Source organism: Cajanus cajan, chromosome 9, assembly GCF_000230855.2.
Source record: "Cajanus cajan strain Asha chromosome 9, NIPB_CcT2T_4, whole genome shotgun sequence".
NCBI classification, from domain to species: Eukaryota; Viridiplantae; Streptophyta; class Magnoliopsida; order Fabales; family Fabaceae; genus Cajanus; species Cajanus cajan.
The window spans coordinates 25931977-25950093 of NC_138525.1; the positions used below are offsets into that span (position 1 = coordinate 25931977).

At 29.8% G+C, this 18117-nt stretch overlaps 1 protein-coding gene across 6 annotated transcripts; it reads left to right on the plus strand.

The window, feature by feature from the left end:
• The first annotated feature begins 898 nt into the window (after positions 1-898).
• Positions 899-12284, plus strand: LOC109812887 (uncharacterized). 6 transcript variants are annotated; one of them, XR_014429626.1, is made up of 4 exons: positions 906-1842; positions 3073-3305; positions 5195-5274; positions 12025-12284. XR_014429626.1 is itself a non-coding variant. In XM_083063659.1 (3 exons), exons 1-3 carry the CDS (start codon positions 1113-1115, stop codon positions 5642-5644), a joined length of 1029 nt encoding a protein of 342 aa, XP_082919785.1. In that variant the 5' UTR covers positions 899-1112; the 3' UTR covers positions 5645-5949. The 6 variants fall into 6 exon arrangements, 2 of the variants coding, with proteins under 2 accessions (XP_082919785.1, XP_082919787.1); XR_014429625.1 differs by lacking the exon at positions 12025-12284 and adding an exon at positions 5426-5955; XM_083063659.1 differs by lacking the exons at positions 3073-3305; positions 12025-12284 and adding an exon at positions 5426-5949 and having other exon boundaries at positions 899-1842.
• Positions 12285-18117: the final 5833 nt, after the last annotated feature.

Genomic DNA, 18117 nt, shown 5'->3' on the forward strand with positions numbered 1-18117 from the left:
AATAATCGCCTCACATTATTTTATAATAAATCTTAACTATCAATTTGTTATTATTATTATATATATCTAATGATAAATTTTGACAACTCATTCATGAACCATCTAACAAGTGCTTCCCCTTAGGGGAAGTAGGGAAGAGAGGAAGGAATTACGTGGAAGTGAAAGATGATAAGGTGTTTGATAAAAATAAAAAAAAAGTAGAGAGAAAATTGTAATAATTTGAGTGAGATTTACAAATAAATTTTTTTTTTAGTTTTTATAAAAATAAAAAAGGGGGAGGGGTTGTAATATATATATATATATTTATAAAAAATAATATTTTTAAATAAATTTATTTATAAAAATAAATCCCAACAATAATAATAACAAAAATAATTCATATTTATTACTTTTGAATAAAACTAATTATAAAAAGTTAAACTTCTAATAAAATAATTTTAAATATTATTTACAAATAAAATTATTAATTTAAAAATAAACTTACTCTACCTTATCTATCTTTCTTTTATCAAATAATCTTAATTTCAATTCTTTTTTTTTTACCTGTTTTTCTATATTTTTTAACATTTATTTATTTTTCTTCTTTTTCCCCTCAGTCCTCCTTTCTTCTTTACCGAACAAAGACTTAAACTCATACAAAAAATTATATTATCGCAAGTACTGATCACATATAAAAGTGTAAGAAGAATATAAACAAAGGGTATTAGGGATATAATATTTTTGGGAGCTGATTCTGGTGATTCTGGTAGAAAGACATGAGGGTAAATATGTAAATTAATAAATATATAATATTTTAATTTATATTTAATAATATAATATTATAACAGTCTTTTAGAAACTTATTATTTACCTGTCATATATATACTCACCAACGAGTGATGAGTGATGAGGGAAAAACATTACTACTTCGTGTGTGTTTATTTTTCAGTTAGGTTGAAAGTAATCCAAAAGTAACACATGAGTTACTTTAGCTTTTTTTTTTTTTCATCAGAAAATAAAAAAAATCCGTTTAACTAGTTTTGAACGGATTTCAAACACACACTTCTTCTACAACTTTCCCTTTGCAGATTTCTTTCTTTCCACATTTGCATTTCTAGGTTTTCTTTCCTTCGATGGTTTTAGGGATGTTGCGAGGAAGAGTTCTTCGCCACTTGGGTTCTATTCCTAATCCCAGAGATTTCCTTCTTCGCCCATCGCATTCTTCTTCAACTTTCTCTACCTTAGGCAGGGGTAGTGATAGACACAGAACCAAATTATTGGATTCCATCGGAGACATCAGAAATGTTGACACTGCTTTGGATTTGTTCCACCAAATGATTGCAATGAAGCCTTTCCCTAGTAACAAGGACTTCACCTTATTGCTCGGCATCATTGCAAAGATGAAACATTACACAACTGTGATTTCCCTTACCAAACACATGTATTCCCTTGGAGTGAAACCAGATGTTCACACGCTCACTATCGTCATCAATTGTGTCTGCCGTTTAAACCACACAGTGTATGGCTTCTCTATTTTGGGGCTTATGTTCAAAATTGGTGTGGAGCCCGATCAGGTGACTCTTAACACCCTCGTTAATGGGTTTTGCATAGAAGGCAATGTGGCTGAAGCAGTGAGGTTGGTGGAGCATTTTGAAGACTTGGGATATCAATCTAACTCCTACACGCATAGTGCAATAATTAATGGGTTGTGTAAGGTCGGAGACACTTCTGCTGCCATCTCATATCTCAAGAAGATGGAACACTCTTTGGACGTTATGGCTTGGAATACAGTTATAGACGGCCTTTGCAAGGATGGCAAGGTATGGGAGGCTTTGGATATGTTTTCAGAAATGACTCGCAAAGGTATTCATCATGATCTCGTCACTTGCAATTCCTTAATTCATGGCCTTTGTAATTTTGATAGATGGAAAGAGGCTGCAACTCTACTCATATGATGAGAAAGGGAATCATGCCAGATGTGCAAACCTTTAACGTTTTAGTTAACAATTTTTGCAAAGAGGGGATGATTGCAAGGGCTAAAAGTATAATGGACTTCATGGTTCATTTTGGAGTGGAACCTAATGTTGTCACATATACTTCACTCATTAGTGCTCATTGTTTGCTAAATCAAATGGAGGATGCTGTGAAAGTATTTGATTTGATGATTCAGAAGGGCAGCATACCAACTGTTGCAACTTATAGTTCATTAATCCATGGATGGTGTAAAATTAAAAACATAAATAAGGCTATGCATCTCTTGGGTGAAATGGTTAATTGTGGACTAAGTCCGGATGTTGTCATTCTTCTTTTAAATATATCCATGAACTATGTTAAGGACTAATATTTTTGATATATTCTCTGTGTCACTTTCATTCATAACATTCCTTAGTACAAGCTCTGTTTTTATTTGTTAGAAATACTAGTAAATCCAATAAGGAAAATATATTTCATTGGTGCATGCTTCAACGCTAATATTCTTTCTTCCCCCTCCATTTCTCACACCATAATTCAACGTAGTAAATAGTTATTAATTAGAAGAGCAAGGCTGTCATCAGTCACATTAACTTCAGGTTTTAACTTCAGGATTAGGTTAAGCATGTATAATACTTTTTTGTTTGTTTAGGCCCATTTTATACTTCTTTTCCATCATACAGCACAAAACAAGTGCCTCGAGCATAACAATTCATAATAAAATTGGGGAAAAAATTTAATATAATTAAGCACAATGTTAATTTGCAATACTATTTTGTACAGATAGTTAATAAAATGCAAAAAAGTTGCCTCTCCTTTAACTGTGTTCTCTGATACATTATCTTGAGTAGGAATAAAAACTGCAATGATATTTAGTACTTAATGTTTGCTATTTTAAAACAACAAATGTTTTCAAGGTTCATAAAGCTGGATTTTCAATATGTAAGGTTTTCTCTTAAGGATCTCTTAGACTCCATGTATTTTAAGTACTCATTATTAAAGTCAGATACTAACTTCACTTTTTTGAATTGACAAATGATTTTTAATTTCAACAATTAAAGTGATATTGTGGTGTACCGTAGATGAGTAACATATTGCTTTATCTCCTTTTGTTAAGTATAGTGACACGGGACGTAGTGCTTGCTTGGCTTCAAAGTCAATAACAATTATGAGCTTGAAAGGCACTTGAATCTACTCCAGAGAGCACAGGGGTACCCTTTGTGCAAGGCTTGTACAATTAAACGCTATGCAAGTCACTTTGAAACACCACTTGATAATTGAGGTTTGCGGTTTGAGGAAACAAGTGTCTTTACCAGTGTTGTGTTGGTACCTAATAAAGTCACCGATGAGTACATGTGAGGAATTTTTAATCTCTTTTTGTTTTTGTCTCCGTAAAATTTCTAATAACATGTTTTCTTTTGTCTGGTATGATTGACTTGGAATTAGTGTTTCTTATATCAGTATTAGGGGATGTGATCGAATTTGAGGTGTTATTGATTTTTTTGGAGTATCTTTAAAATCTTAGTTAAGATGCCCTTATAACATGGTTATGTTCTTTGTCTCTTGGTTTAGAATGGAGAAAATTCTTGCAATTTGTTAAATTTATGAGCTACTTTCCTGAATAAAACACTTCAGACTATTAATGTGTAGTGTCATACAAGTTATATAGCGTAAAAACAATTTAAGTATATGAATAATACTTGTCAGCCTACTCTTTGTTGTTAAATTTGCGGTGTGAAAATTGAATGAGCCAAACCTTTTGTCCATTCAGCTTGAAGACCCCTTGATTCCCACCATTGGACCATTGGTAGCAATTGACACTTGTTATGAGAAAATTGGAGCACTATAGTCAAAGTATATATAAGTAATTAGCTTATGAGTTTAAATTTAATGCATTGTAAATGTAAAAAAATTTACAAAATCAATCAATCAGAAACCATAATTTGAATGACTTTTTATATAGTTATTATAAAAATTAAAACATTTATCATTTATGGTGAATTATGATTGGATGATTGTAAAATTGTTAAACATTGTTCGTATAAATATTTATAAAGCCAATCAATCAGAAATCATAGTTTGAATAATTTTTTATATAATTATTATAAAAATTAACACATTTATCATTTATGATGAATTATGATTGGATGATTATAAAATTGTTAAACAATGTCAATATATCATCATTAAATTATTTGTCTGTTTATATTTATATATATGTGTATAAAAGAATTTGTTTATCCCTCTACCATTGCACCTATATATAAAATAATTGAATTGGAGAGTTTTCAAATTTAGAATGTCTTGGAGTTTGAAACCTCATTTTGTAAGAAACAGTCACTCGAGCCTTTGAGGATTATACTACAGACACAACAATTAAGGGTGTCAAATCTAACATACATCTCACTAGTGGTGTTGTTCATGAAAGATATTAGATCAATTTATAGGAATTAACTCTTTATATGTTCAATTCTCAACAATTGTAAATAAAAACCTTTAGGTGGATTTTGCCAATGTAAAATCATGTTTCTAGCTTTTGTTTCTGTCTAAAGGAACACTATTTCTTATTGTCTTTTATCCTTATCCCTGATCACACATTTGATTCTCCTATCTTCATCTTCCTGCAATCATGTCAAGCAAAAACAATTGAAATCTTGAACACTTAACTTTTCCCCCCAATTTAGTAGTTCGCTGTCAGCAACAAAAATGCAATCTTAAAAATATTTTCTTGAAGATCATACGCTTTTGAAATAATGAAGTATATCCATCAAAAGAGTCACATGCAGGGGTAAAGTCTGAAAAATATATTGTCTGTTAGGTTGTTAATTGATGTTATCTTCATGATTATACAAGGCAAATGCAATGACACAGACATGAAATATGCGGTAGAATTTTGTCCCCATCGCTCATTCTAGCATTGGTACAGTCTAGGCTACAGGAGAAGTTGTGTTTACTTTCCCAGCAAGTGGCATTGCAACAAGAAAAAAGATAGTGCACTGGTGATGATTCATTCACTGAAATTGTTTGGCATGAACATCTATTTGGTTTATGGTATAATCTAATAGTCATTGTTAGTGTGATAAGTGCCTTGTTTTCCACAAGTTTTTTGAAGATCCAATAACAGTTTATTGAGCAAATTATGCTATTTGGTCTCACTGCATGAACACATGTCTAATACCGAGTGTTTTTAGTATTCACTGCAGTTTTTCTATCATTTGTTGATAATCTAGGGCGGATTTTACAGGCAAATATCAAGATTGGTCAGCCACAGATCCATTAGATCTTTTTCGGGCTCCAGTTATAAAGACAGATTCACACCTAAAGGTATCTATTTACAAATATTTCCTATCAATATTAGTTCCTGCTCTTCTATGAGATCCTTGGTTTGTGTGTGAACATGATTCACAATAGAACACTTTGGTGTTGTTTGATCCTTATCATCCTTGGTTTGCTTGGAAATCTAACACCAGTTTAGGTCAGTGTCACACTGCCAGATTTCTTGATGGCTGATCAATTTACTAGCCATGTCAGTGAAAACCCAAAAAGGGATTATACTTTGCATTGCTATCTCCCATATCATTGCTTTTATGCCCATTGTCCCTTCAGTGATCATTCAGACACAATGATCCTTTTTACTCATTCAAGGTCAAGCCTTGAGAAGTTGAGTTCTACATATGCTACTATGGTTGGATGACTTCAAACACATGCTAGTCAAGCAGGATATTCATAGCCTTTTCATTCATGATTGTTATGATTCAATCCTGGTGTCATTTCATTTTCATTTGTTGAGGAGAAAGATATAATGAAAGGATGTAACGGGTTCAAGTATTTCATCACTATTGCAGTTGTTTGCGTAAGCTAACTTATAAAATCTTTTTGTAAGAAAAATGTCTTCCCAAACCTTTTTAAAATCCTAATCTAATACACTTTCCTTCCAAACAAAATGTGCAATTAAACTTTTTTAATGTTATATCTTATCTTTCCTTTAAATATGCATTTCACGTACTATTCTTACTAAAAAAATTTCCTCCTAAACTATCTCATACTTTTTGATTCCAATCTACGTTCCTTTTTATTTATATAATTACTTTTAATAATTATACTTTATTTTCATAATTATTTATTATGTTTCTATTTTATCATAATTATTTTTCGTAAAAATAATATTATCTGAACAAGAAAATTCTTCTGAGTCACAAGATATCCTACTTTTTTTTGTTGAAGATTATACCACGAAATCTACCTGCACCATTATATTTATATCGATAAAAGTTAAATTTTCAAATAGATGAAATATAATTATTTCATCAAACTCACTTGGGTTATCTTAGTGAGAGGTTTGTGTAATAAGTAAAAGATCTTAAATTTAACTTTGTTACTGTCATTGTATACAGTATACATATAAATAGAGAATTATTTCATCATTTTGTGAGTCCTAAATAACCAAGTGAACAAAACTTATGTAATTTGAGATTCAAACATCCAAAAAGAGAGAGAAGAAAACCAAAATAAACACTTAAAATCATAGAACCAGATTTTTATGTTTTACTTTTTACTTTTTCCTTCCTCGATTTATTTTAGTCACTTCGCATAAAATTTTATATATACTGTGATCGTAATTTGAAATTTCATTTTTTTCTTCCAGCCAATTATAAAACTCTTAAATGATACCGGTTGGTAAAACTCTTTGATGATGCATATTATATTAGCTCACTAAAAGAATAGAAGACAAGCTTATTGGGGTTTTACCTTTGGTTTTTTGGTATAAATAATTTTAAATTGTAATATAATTTTGAAATGCATTTTTTTTCCTTCTTCAATGTCAACTGTTCCTTTAAATAAATAATTTTTTGAGTGTACACACTAACTACTTGATCTAACTATGATATGGTGTAAATATTATATATATATATATATATATATATATATATATATATATATATATATATATATATTATTTAACATTTGGTCCGATTCACTTTCTCGTCATATTACCTATTAGAGTTGTATTCTTTTTCCAACTATCAATATATTAAAGGCTGTGAATTAAAAAAGTGTAAGTGACGATATCACGTTGAATACCTTGGTCAATTATTTTTTAAAACTAATCCAAAGACTCACATACCTTGCCATTCTTACAAAGACTTCTATCATTGTGTTGTAAGATATAACCTATTTAAATATTATGACAACTGTTTAGCCATTTTTTTTTAATGTATAACCAGATAAAAAAAATACTTTTAAATGCAAGAATTTTAAATTATTTTATGCAAATAAAAAAATTAAGAAATTTATAAGTAAAATGTCATTTTGAACATTGAAATTTTATTTTATTTTTGTAAAGCCTTAAAATTGATAGTAAGAGTTGTTGTAACAATTATTAAGAGACTTGTTCATATTAGTAAAATTAGTTGGCAATAATCTCAAGATTATTTTTCATGTTAAATTAAATAAAGTAAATAAAATAATTATTTTATTTAAATAATATAACTTAGGCTAAAAACCTATTTTGGTCCCTTATAACAATTGTTTGTTTCAATTTAGTCCCACTTTTATTTTTAATTTTAATTTGGTCCCAAATAAATTAATTGGTTTCAATTTGGTCCCTAATAAATTAATTGGTTTCAATTTGGGACTTCCGTCCAAATTATTTAAACAGAATTAACTGTTGCATAGGTGGATGCCACGTGGATGCATAGGTAGATGCCATGTGGATGCCAATTTTTTTGAAAACACAACGGACCGTTCTGGTTGCACTTTTGGTGTGTTAATTTTGCATCTGGAACGGGCCGTTCCAGGTGCAAAATTAACACACTAAAAGTTCAACCAGAACGGGCCGTTTTGGTTTCAGGATAGGCCGTTCTGGTTCTAGAATGCTAAACATAAACGATCAATGATTATAGTTCACGGTTGTGAATCATGGAAGGAAAAAGACCCGAGGTACAAAGCATTTCAAACACTGAATTTGGTAATATTGTCAATGGAAATTGATAACTTCAATTGCTAAACAGTTAGGCTATACAATGTATTATTAAGGACAATGCAACGTATCACTAAAGACAATGGTAACAGATTTTATTTCATTTCAAACTGGAGTGAACCACTTCTACCAAATTGATACTATACAGTAAAGGATGAAATGACATGGTATTTTTCCTTGAAGAGGTAGAACCTGAAGTAAAGGAAGAGAATACACATGACTAACATTTCACTAAACAACCATATACAGGGACAGATCTAAGTTAATATAGTGGGGGCACTTGCCCCCACTAAAATTTTTTTCATTCTTTTTTTTTTTATATATATAAAATATTAATAATTTTATAAAATATATATTATTAATTATATTTTAATTATGTTGTTATATCTAATATAATAAATATATTAATATTTTTTATATTTTATTTTATTGTTTAATTATTTTTTATTTTGTGGTAAAATTATCTTCATTTTTAATAAAGAAAAAACTTACTTACTTCAAAAGTAAGTCTTGATAGATTTATTCTATTTAATAATTAATGTTCTATATCAAATTTTTAAGAATATAATTGTTAAATTAAAATTTTTTTCATGTATAGATCAAATTTATAAAAAAAATTTAAAAAATTAAAAATCATATGTTACTTCGCTAAATTAATTCAAATTAGCATATAAAATATTTTTGTTTTAAATGAATGTAAAAATTTAGAGGACACTAAAAGAAAATAAATTAATAATTTTATTATGTTTATCTTATTAATTTTTATCATTTTATTCTTCTAATTTTAAATAAGTTACAAAAAATTATAAAGTAAAACTTAAATATTTCTTCAGATAGAAAGAGAAAAAGAAAAGTTATTACTCTATTTATAAGACAATTGTATTTTATAAAAATAAGTAATTTTAAAATTTTTACCATAAAAAAATATTTTTCAAAATTATTATATTTTTTAATAAAATTAATAAATAATATTCTATTCTCAGTTTTGGAACGGGCCGTTCTAAATCCAGAACGGCCCGTTTTGGAACCAGAACGGCCCGTTCTGGTTTCAGAACGGACCATTTTACTGTACTCTTGGTGTGTTAATTTTGCATCTGGAACGGCCCGTTTCAGATGCAAAATTAACACACCAAGAGTGCATTCAGAACGGCCCGTTCTAATTTTAAAACGGGCCGTTCTGGTTCCAGGTGTTTTCAAAAAAATTGGCATCCACCTATGCATCTATGTGGCATCCACGTGGCCAACAGTTAACTCCGTTTAAATAATTTGGATGGAAGTCCCAAATTGAAACCAATTAATTTATTAGGGACCAAATTGAAACCAATTAATTTATTTGGGACCAAATTGAAAAAAAATAAAATTAGGACTAAATTGAAACAAACAATTATTATAAGAGACCAAAATAGGTTTTTAGCCTTTAGTTAAATAAAAAAATCACTACAACTTGTGTAACCACCTACTCATGGCACTTTCATTTTTATATTTTAAGAAAAAATTTAAGTTAAATTTTGTTTTTTTTTTTTTAATTTATTTTAATTTTAATTAAATTAATTAAATAAATTCACTACAAATTATATAATCGCCGACTCATAGCACATTCATTTTTATATTTTAAAAAATATTTAATTAAATTTTGTTCCTTTAAATCTAGTTCAATGAATTCAATGCAAAGAAAGAAAAATTATAATATAAGAAAAAGAGTGACAAAAAATTAATTGGCTATCAGTATAATATTATTAATGCAGTATGCACAAAAAATTATCTGTGAGTAAAACCGTTTCTTTAGCAATTGAGGAATAAGAAAATATCTAAACATATAGACGTACCTCAGGGTGAAGTTGAAGACCAAGAACTGAAGAAAAAAAAAAAAAAAAAAAAAAAAAAAAAAAAAAAAAAAAAAAAATATATATATATATATATATATATATATATATATATATATATATATATATATATATATATATATATATATATATGTAAACCAGCTATAACACCTTTTGAAAAGCAAAAATACCATAACTGCAAAAGCCACCTTCTGGTACAATTAAGTGAAGAATCACCCAAAAAAATACAATTAAAAAAGAATCACTAAAAAATTTCGACAAACATGCAACACTTTTTATTGTTGCTCATGAATATATAATATATTCTGAGTAGTTTTAATTTTTTTGAGCTTCTATAATTGTGCAGCAAATCAATTTAAGCATATGGGAGCATCTTCTACATCACCAATTCTTTGGAGATATAACTTCTCAAGGATGAGGTTAAACAAATAATGAAGAAGAAGAATACATGAAAATGAAAGATGAGTCCAGAGAAGTGATACGTGAATAGTATATATAATATAAATAGCAGTAAAAAAGTGTAAGTAGATGGAAGAGAAAAAAGAATACCATAAAAAAATATTTAATTTGAGAGTAAAATGGCCGTAAATACCAAATGAGGGTTATTATTTTTTTATGCCTTTTATTTAATTTTATAAATTATAGATATTATAGATTTAACTTTGCCATGATCTGAGTACAAGATGTAAAATTCTATCTTTTAAATAATAATATCATTATATTATAGTAAGGAGTATTATTTATTTTTACAGTAGGGGAATTATTTTATTTATTTATTTAATTTAATGAGAGAAGGGAAATGGATCGGGTTGACCTAGTTCAATGAGCTTTTAAGGGGTTAGGCAAAGTTAACCTATCTATCTCATTTTGCATTCTGAAGGATTAAGAGAGAAAAAAAAAAAAAAAGAGAGAAGGAATGAACTCTAAGAAGAAGTGTTTAAAATCATCTCAAATTGCATCAGACTAATCTTATCGACACAATAAGGTACGGGGAGGGAAATGAGTAATTCATATATGGGATTATGAGAGAGAATGTGAACATGTTTTTCGTATTATCTGGTAAAATTAATATCCTAATAGGTAACTGAATTCTTTGGAATGTCTATGTGGGTTAGGTTTTATGTGGAAATTGGGTATTCTTAACGATATGTGATTTCATGAATTAATGCTTATAATGTGTTTTTGTGTGAAAGTAAGTGTTTTTGACCAATTGAATTAGAAAAAGGATGATTTTATGATTAATCTTGAATTTTTGGAATGTTCTACTCATATTACGTTTTTAGGAAAATGCATTGGCATCGTGCTTAAGTCCTTGGCACTAAGCTTGCATTCATATTGATGAATGTGAAGCCCAGAAGGGTATACGTCGGGCGTGGACGTATCATGTTGGGCGTGACTCCCTAGCGCCAGGCATGAGAGAGACCTGGTGCTCTCTGTGGTCCCTAAGTGTCGGGCGTGATTTCCCGACGCCGGGCGTGGGAGAGACCAGGGCTCTCTGTGGCTCCTTAGCGCTTGGCGAAATTATAATTTCGCCAAATGTGAAATTGTGTGTGTGCTCTCTATTGTGACTTAAAGTCTCATGCATCTTGCTGAAGCCATGCTCAATCTATAAATATGTTATGTGTACTAATGTGTTTGATGATGATTGAGAGTTGTGTGGTGTCCATAGATGGTCATTGTATGATTAAGTATGGATGGTGTGTGTTCGGATGAATTAGTGTATGAATGTGGTAATTGGATGTGTTTTATTACTATTAATTGTGCATATTGGCATGAATAAAAAGGATGAAAGTATGAGGTGACATGGCATGAGCATTGGTGCATGTTGCATACATATTTACCCTAGCCATAAGTGGTGATTAACAAGGGATCTATCTTTATACACTGGTCATAAGTGGTGATTAACAGTGTAACACCGGTCATAAGTGATATAAACAATGTGGCCATGCGTAGCGGTGCTTGAGGAGATTGATGAAGTTTGTCCATTGTGCGGCATTTTGAATTGATGTTTCTTAGGAGGTTGCATTGTATATATGCATTGATGTGAGCATGAGCATAATGCATGAGCTATATAATGATGTGATTGTGGTGATTTCAATTGATGGATATATATAATGATAATAATATTATGATTGGGTATTACTGTGAATTGTATGTGGGACTGATCATAAATTTGGGTGAAATTCTTTTCTTGTGTCGTACATATGAATGTCTATTTTCCTCACCTGTGTACATTGTGGTTTGTTTTAGGTAATGATGTAAGCGATGAGGTTAGTACTCAAGGTGTCGAGTATGAAAGGGATGGGTTGTTCTGATAATGTGACATCGGAACTACATATTAGACTAGATTTTTATAATTTATTTGTGATTCACCGTTTTCTTTTGTATAAGTTCAGTTGCAAACTTTATGTTTTATAGTTTTGATTGAATTTTTATAGACAGTTTATATGTGAAACTATTTTACTAGCAAGTAGGGCCGTATTTAGGAATTCCGGGGCCTTAGGCAAAAATTATGATAGGGACCTATGTTAATATAACCTAATAATTTTTATGTTATTTTTCTGGCTTTTTGAGCTGCAAAATTATTTATTAAAGTTTTATAATTAAATAATTATAACATCTCACTCTTAATAGATAATATAGCTAACTCATTCAATCTATCTTATAGCATAGTTGATCTTAAATATGATTTAATCAATTTTAATTTTGAAAAACTTCTTTCAGCAGTCGCAACAACTACAGGTAATGTTAATAATATTCTATAAGCAATGTATGTATTTGAAAAAGAACATGATCTTTTTATATTGTTCAATATTTTTAATGGTGTGTTAATTTCATTTGTTAGAATTTCTTTCAATAACTTTAATTCTGAAAACAAATCAAGACCATCAATATTAGAATGGTCCTTAAAACTCAATCTTTTCTAGATTGATACAATACTTTTTCAATTCACCTTCCCCTAAAGTTTTAACATTAAAATAAAAATAACAAGAAAAATAATTTTGAAAACTAAAAGATGATAACAATGAAACAATAAAACCTGAAAAGTGAAAAATTATATATGTGAATGAAAATTTCTTTAAGCTATGGCTATGCACGGTCGTAGCTATGAGTATCGAAAATTAAAACTGTAGTGACAATCATTTTGCATGTACCTACAATGATAAACAATAAAAAAATGAGATCTAAAAATTATAATTTGTAAATAAAAGTACTGTACTAAATTGTTTTTTCTCATGCATTAATAATTAATTTATAATTTTTTAAAAGGGTTTGATCCTGACTCTTCAAAGACACGTAGGAAATCATGGAAAGAAGAAATCTTGTCACGATGAAAAACTTCAATTTCAATAAAGGAGAATATGTGGTACTGATCCCTGGGATGACCCATGATAAATTCACAATGCAATATCATGCAAGAAGTGCACTACAATGGATTGTCAATGATGATAACTAAGAAAATGCGTTGATGTTATTGAACCAATACCCAAAATTATACTAATTTAGCAGTTTTAAAGATCTTACAAAGTAGGAATCAACCAAGAAAAAAGACAGAGTAAGACTATATTGCTCCCAATCAAGCTCTCAAATTAGACGCGAAGAAGTAATTGAGAATGAGAATGGAGAGAGAATGAGAAAGAGATAGACTAGAGAGGAAACAAAGAGATTGAAAATTTGTCATCTATAAAAGACAAAAGTAAATAATAGTGACCGTACGTTGAATGTTGAGTGTTTTTCATTTACAAAAACTAATAAATGGGTTGTGATCTTTTAATTAATTTTAATAATAAGAAAATAAGAGATATAAAAATATAAGATATGTGTCTTATAAAATATTGGGTCTTATCTCAAATATTATTAATTTTTTAAAAATTAATTTATATCAATAATATTACTATTAAAAAAAATTGAAGGCCTTATAAGTTTAGAAATTTTAGGTATTAGCCTTAATTACCTTATTAAATGTCCGTCCTGCCAGCAAGTATTAATTGAATTTCAACCTTATTTAATTCCATCTGTTAAGGTAGAATGGGTGTCACACAAGAACAAGAGGCCCACCTTTGCCGTAACTTTTGTATTTCCTAAACTCGCGAGATGTTTTTTTAGTACAATGTAGGCCTTCAAACATTAAGTTATTCCCTATAGTCACACTACAATTTGAGGAGTATTTTCAGTTGAAAAAGAATCAGGTCTAAGAGGTTCTAAATCCCAAAATCTCTTATTTGAAGCAAGGCAAGGCCTTATTAAGAGATTTTTACAATGATTTTTCTAATAAGGCCAAAGTTGCTTCGGGTAATATCATGATCAGTGGAATTTCACTGCACATTCTGACTGGGACAATGCACTAACATGCTAATTGCTGAGATAGTAGTGGTAGTTGATAGTAATTATTATGGTTCTCTTTGGATAAACTTTTCTAAAAACGAGAGGAAAATAAAATTAAAACAATTTTTTTTATAAGTTAAAATTAATTTATGCAAGAATTAAAGATAAAATTTTGAAAAAGTTAGATAGATCTTCTACATATTAACTTATATATAAATTAATTTTAATTTATAAAAATATTCATTTTATTCTATTTTTTATTTCTCTTTCTTAAAAGTACTTTTAGAGAACTTTATCATATAGTATTTGTATATATATGTACTATGATTGTATTACTTGCACTTGTATTACTCTTATTTTATATAGACTTAATTATACATTTGGTCCTCCTAATTTAGTGTAGGAGTAATTTTAGTCCTCATAATTTGAATTGCTTAATTTTGGTCCATAAATTTAAATAATAGGCAATTTTAGTCCCACAAACAATTTACCATCCAAAATTTAACAGACGTTAATAATATGAATTTTATGCTAAATAAACATTAATTATGTTATTTAATTTCTTTTCTGTTCGTAGTTAAGGTTGTGGCAACTGGAACGGCCCGTTCTACAAGCAGAACGGGCTGTTCAGCTTGCACGCGTAGTCTGTTAATTTTGAAACTGGAACGCCCAAGCAGAACGTCCTGTTTTAACCCATTCGTCATGTGTGTATTTTTGCATCCGGAACGACCCGTTCTAAAATGAGAACGGGCCATTCTGCAAGTGCTACGAGGAGAACGGACCGTTCTGAAAGGAGAACGGGCCGTTCTGGATCCAGTTTTACACCATGCTCAGATTCAAAACGCAAAAAAAAAAAATTAAATTCACATCATTAACCTCTGTTAAATTTTGGATGGTAAATTGTTTGTGGGACTAAAATTTCCCATTATTTAAATTTATAGACCAAAATTAAGCATTTCAAATTATGAAGACCAAAATTACTCCTACACTAAATTAGGAGGATCAAAAGTGCAATTAAGCCTTTTATATATATATATATATATATGTGAAGTTCCAACTAAGTTAAAAGTTTAAGTTGTTAGGAGGAGACTTGTAAGATTTATATCTATAGAAGTAACACTGAGATGTATAGTGACAATCATTGACATATGATTTTGCTTTCTAGCTTCTATACAATTTGTTCCCTCTAAAAATGTTACAAATCTGACAATGAAACTTCTAAACTATTCACGATGGCCTTTTTCTTCTTTCTTTTCACTCTTCCGTAGATGTCAATTTAAGAAGCATGTCATGTTGCTTTGCAAAGAATCCATCCCAAGTAAACATGGTGTCTATTTGAATAAATTTCTCCACAAGCCTTCTAAAAAAGAGAAATAGGAAGAAAAAAATGAAATGAATTTTTCCAAAAGTTGAAATTAATTTATACCTAAACTAATTAATTTGTAGAAATTCAATCCAATTAGTTCCTCAAAAATCTTATTTTTAACTTCTACATAAACTAGTTTTAGTTTATGAATAAATTTGTTTTAATTTTTTAATATATTTTTTTTTCTCTTAAAAATGTTTTTGAGAAAGTTCATCCAAACATATTCATAGACTATGGAAACATGCATAGCCTCAATATAAAACATATTAGATGGGTATAAACTAACTTATAGAAGTTCAATCCAATTAATTTTTTTAACTTCTCCATAAACTAGTTTTAGTTTATGAATAAATTTGCTTTAATTTTTTAATATATTTTTTTCTCTTAAAAATGCTTTTGAAAAAATTCATCGAAACATATTCATAGACTATGGAAACATGCATAGCTTCAATATAAAACATATTAGATGGGTATGGTGAGAAGGCAATTTAGTATTTAGGATGGAGTCTAGTTGTTTTGGTTCTAGGGAGGGATGGTTTAACTCACAACTAGGCTGAATGTTATTGACTAATGATTTGGGAGTAGAAGACTGGATTCATGATGATAAACTTGGTCATTGGATTGTAGAGCATTAGAGTTAGTTCTCCTAATTATGACCAGGAAGGGCTCCACATGAGTACTGTTCCAAATTTATCAGCTTAGCATATTTTTTTTATAAGATTATTTTTTGATTCCCGGAAACAACTAATGTTCATAAGTGTTCCATTCTTGTGTGCATGTAGTAGCAGAAACTTTGATTTATGTAATTTGAAGTTTCTGAAGTACTTAAATTCTTGAATTTTTGCAGGTGAATTTATTGAATGAATGTTGTATTTTAGTTTTTGAAGTTGTGTTTTAATAAATAAATAAAATAGTAAATTGGTATTTACATTTTGTAAGAAGTTTAGTTATTGAATGAATTTGGTTAAGTACTTTAATTAGAAAATTGTGATATTAAAAATATTATTATTTGAAAATTATAATTTTGAAGTGTCATTTTAAAATATGATTCGGGTTGTTTAGATCACCTTATTTTAAATATAAAATATTTTTTATCATTTCATACAATTGTGACATTTTCAACTGTGTTTGTTAAAATAAAAATATTTTCTTTTTGAAAAATTATGGCAATTAAAACTGCCATTTTTTCATACAAGTTTATTTTATTTTTATATTATTGCCTTGTGAACAACAAGTTTGTTACAATAATGGTGGTTTGAGATGCATTTATTTACAACAATAATGTCAATTAGAGTTGTCATTATTTACGTCTAACTTATTTTTCTTTTGAAAATTATGAATTTTTTAATTGCCATTTTTTACAGTGTAAATCAACGTTTTATTACATGTATAAAATGATGGATGTTGTGGTGGTTCGTTGATACCTATCCCTTCACTAGTGGAAAATTAGAATATTACGTCACCTCTTTAATGTTGGACACACTAAAATCTGACGTAAAAAAGATACGGTGGCATTTTTGTAATTTTCGTGAACTTTTTTACGTCGGACCTGGTAGGGTCCGACGTAAAAAAAGGACGTGAAATTGAATAAGAGAGTGCGAGGCACACCACGCGCATTCACTCTTCATCACTTTTCGTTTTTTTTCTTTGTAAATCCTCTTCCTCTCCTTTGTTACTGAATCGTTATTTTGTCTTCTGCAGAGTGGGGTGAACTCTTTGTTACTCATTCGCACACTGTTGCAGCTCATCAGGTATGAATCAGGGTTTCGTTAACACCTTTTTGCTTCGCATTGCTATTGTGGCTATCTGTTCTATTTGATTTTTTGGTTGTTCTATTTGAATAGGTTGTTGGCCTTTTCTTTTGGATTGTTCTACGAAGCAGAACGGTCCGTTCTGCTTGCAAAACGGCCCGTTCTCCAAGAAGAACGGCCCGTCTGTGACACCCTTACTACCCCAACACATATATTGTAATAATGAAAACTTAACAAAAACAATTTTCAATTTCGGTAAAAGGGTTCACATGAGAATCTTCAAAATTGTTCTTCAATAACCACAACGATAAAAATGAAACGTGAGAGTTTACAAATGATTTTCAAAAATAATATTTACAATTCTAATTTCATATAACACAATCTATGTCCTAAAGAAAATCCTCTGCCCCGATGTCACAATATCAAAGCATAACCACAACTCAACCGTTAGCATTCTAGATGTCACTCGTAGCCGGATCTTCCTCACCTAAAATATCCACAAATCGCACGGTGAGAAAAGAAAACATCTATATATATAGCACATAAGAAAACACAACATATTATCTCATTATAACTAAATATTCATAAATATTTCAACATATCGTATTTCAATCAATCATACATCGTCATCACGTCATAATTCTCAATCACACCAATCATCACAAATCTTGCACTTCACACTATGCCAAGGTCACGCTACCCATTTAACAATCTCAGGCCGTGCTCACCCCTGATATAACACTGTGCCAAGGTCACGTTATCCCTATCCCAGGGCCGTGCTCACCCTTGACATGTTAACCAAGGTCACGATACCCACGTAACAATCCAGAGTCATGCTCACCCCTGATATAACACTGTGCCAAGGTCACGTTATCCCTATTCCAGGGCCGTGCTCACCCC

What these genes read in the sequence shown, in the direction of transcription:
- LOC109812887 (XM_083063659.1), top strand. Translation starts at nt 1,113, where the DNA reads ATGGTTTTAGGGATGTTGCGAGGAAGAGTTCTTCGCCACTTGGGTTCT. An exon ending in TTCAGAAATGACTCGCAAAG is followed by an intron (nt 1,843 to 5,194) that starts GTATTCATCATG and finishes CGGATTTTACAG; the next exon opens with GCAAATATCAAGATTGGTCA. An exon ending in AGACAGATTCACACCTAAAG is followed by an intron (nt 5,275 to 5,425) that starts GTATCTATTTAC and finishes ACACCAGTTTAG; the next exon opens with GTCAGTGTCACACTGCCAGA.